At 49.8% G+C, this 2439-nt stretch overlaps 1 protein-coding gene across 2 annotated transcripts in view; it reads left to right on the forward strand.

Moving 5' to 3' along the window:
• PPP1R7 (protein phosphatase 1 regulatory subunit 7) overlaps positions 1 to 2439 on the forward strand; it is a 31925-nt gene that overhangs the window by 8521 nt on the left and 20965 nt on the right. For both annotated transcript variants that reach the window (XM_003798254.3, XM_003798253.3), the window contains 2 exons: positions 1233 to 1288; positions 1844 to 1909. In XM_003798254.3, the coding sequence (XP_003798302.1) occupies positions 1233 to 1288; positions 1844 to 1909 (122 nt within the window). The remainder of the gene's footprint in view (positions 1 to 1232; positions 1289 to 1843; positions 1910 to 2439) is intronic.

Consider the following 2439-nt stretch of genomic DNA (forward strand, 5'->3'; position numbering starts at 1 on the left):
CAGATGTGTGTGTCCTGTGTGTGCCTCTGCAGGCATGTGTGTACGCGTGTGCAGACGTGTGTGTCCTGTGTGTGCCTCTGCAGGCATGTGTGTGCGCTTGTGCAGATGTGTGTGTCCTGTATGTGCCTCTGCAGGCGTGTGTGTGTGTGTGTGTTGTGTGTGTCTCAGCAGGCACGTGTGTGCACGTGTGCAGATGTATTTGTGCTGTGTGTGCCTCGGCAGGCACGTGTGTGCACGTGTGCAGATGTGTGTGTCCTGTGTGTGCCTCTGCAGGCATGTGTGTGCGCTTGTGCAGATGTGTGTGTGCCTCTGCAGGCATGTGTGTGCATGTATCCAGATGTGTGTGTCCTGTGTGTGCCTCTGCAGGCATGTGTGTGCGTGTGTGCAGATGTATGTGTTGTGTGTGCCTCTGCAAGCACGTGTGTGCATGTGTGCAGATGTGTATGTCCTGTGTGTGCCTCTGCAGGCATGTGTGTGTACTTGTGCAGATGTGTGTGTGCTATTTGTGGGTCTGCATGTGTCTTAGTCCTTTCCAGCACTTGTGCTTAAGCAAGTTCAGTGCAATGAAGAGGAAGAGCTGCCAGCTCCAAGGAGGCCACTCTGGACTGGAGAATACTGCTGAAATCCAAACTGTCTTCTCTGCTGGGTTAGCTCCCTGGCACCTAGCTGAGCAATGCGTTTAAATTATTCAGCAAGCCTCTTGGATCCCGTCTGTTGAACTGTGCTTCATTTTGTTTTGCTTTGAAGAGAGAAGCACTTGTTGCCTTCCAAGGCAATCAGGCACATCCTAGAATGTCTGATCTGCCTAGGATGGTCTGTATTCCAGACACCTGACTTACTATCACAAAGAAAAAGGGAAAGAAGGTGGACAAGGCCAGCGGCTGCTGTCAGCTGCACAACCCAAGGACCCCTCTCTCTCTCCAGCAGCCATGGACCACGCTTCCTTTTTTAAGGAGCTCAGAGGGGCAGGTGGAAGTTTGGAGACCTTTGCTAATAGCCAAGTTCAGGAAACTCAGGATGTTTGAGAAGGCACCATTGTTGAGGCAGGTTCAGCCCTCTCACATCCTCCAGGGCCTTGCTGGCTCACCGTTGGTTTCTTCTCAGGATCCCAGTTGGCTCTGTGAGCCCAGCTTCTCCAGATTTTGGTGGGAGGCAACTCTTTAAGATGCCTGGGCTGATGTCTCCTGCAGAGGGCTCTGAGTGACCTTCACTTTCCCTTCTCTTCTTTTCAGAAGAACAGGAGCTGCCTGTGGACATGGAAACCATCAACCTGGACCGAGATGCAGAGGTAATGCCCTTTGCTCAGCCCAGCCTCAGGGAGGTGGACCACCCTGGCCATCAGGTTCTCTTATGTGTAGGTGCCAGATTAGTAATGGCTTTCCCTGAAGGGGTCACCTAAACCACCTCTAGTTGGGTTGGGCCCTTGTGGTCTTCTGATTTCTAATAGAAGTTATTAGAACCCCATTTCTGTGTAACGGTTTGGCATTGTGTGGCAGACAAGGTGTCTTTGACTCAAACTGTGTCCCTCCAGTGACTGTCATACTCAGAGGCACTTGCAGAAGGACAGAGTCTTGTATTGTGTGACACCGGCCACCAGGCCTCTCTGATGCTGGTGGGAGGGTGTGTATTGGTGGACTTGGCACATGTTGCACTCATGGGAGCTAGAGGTGACAAAAAGGTGTCTTATGCCAGTCATTTTAAGTGTCAGTTTTACATAAAACTAAGACAAAAGAGCCCTTGGTGCTCGCCCTATCACCTGCCAGGCTGCCTCCAGTCACTTCTGTTTTAGGAAATGGGTCTTCAGGCACTTTGCTGTAGCTAAGCTAGGTTTCTTTGGTTTCAGGATGTTGATCTGAATCACTACCGCATTGGAAAAATCGAAGGCTTTGAGGTTCTGAAGAAAGTGAAGGTGAGAGGGCTGTTGGCCTGGCCTTGAGATGACTTGTCTCGCTCCCTGGGGTGTGAGTAAATCCAGAAGCGGGAAGCTAGTCCTAGGCTTGCCCTACCCTGTGAGGGCACTGGGCTGCCTCTGGATCTCATCTAGCATCTGTGTTTATCCTACATGTGTTGGGAGTGAGTTTGAGGGCCAGAGCTGGCCTCCCTGACCCAGCAGCCCAGGGCGAGGCCCCACTTCAGATTGAGCCTGCACCAAAGCACTCAGCATTTTTTTTTTTTTTGCCTTCACAGAATTAAAAGGCTAAATTTAATGACAATAATAATTTTTAACATAAGGACTGAGAACAAAAATCTCATAAAGAACGAAAGAAGATAAATACATTCAGAAAAGAAATCAGACGATTGCTGCAACAAAATACTAGGCAGTAATAATAGTAATAATGCAAAGAAAGTAACATTCACATTGTCAAATAGAAGTATGTCTGTTGGCTTGGCGCCTGTGGCTCAAGTGGCTAGGGCGCCAGCCACATACACCTAAGGTGG

The sequence above is a fragment of the Otolemur garnettii genome, unplaced genomic scaffold (assembly GCF_000181295.1).
Source record: "Otolemur garnettii isolate 467f Iridium unplaced genomic scaffold, OtoGar3 scaffold00133, whole genome shotgun sequence".
NCBI classification, from domain to species: domain Eukaryota; kingdom Metazoa; phylum Chordata; class Mammalia; order Primates; family Galagidae; genus Otolemur; species Otolemur garnettii.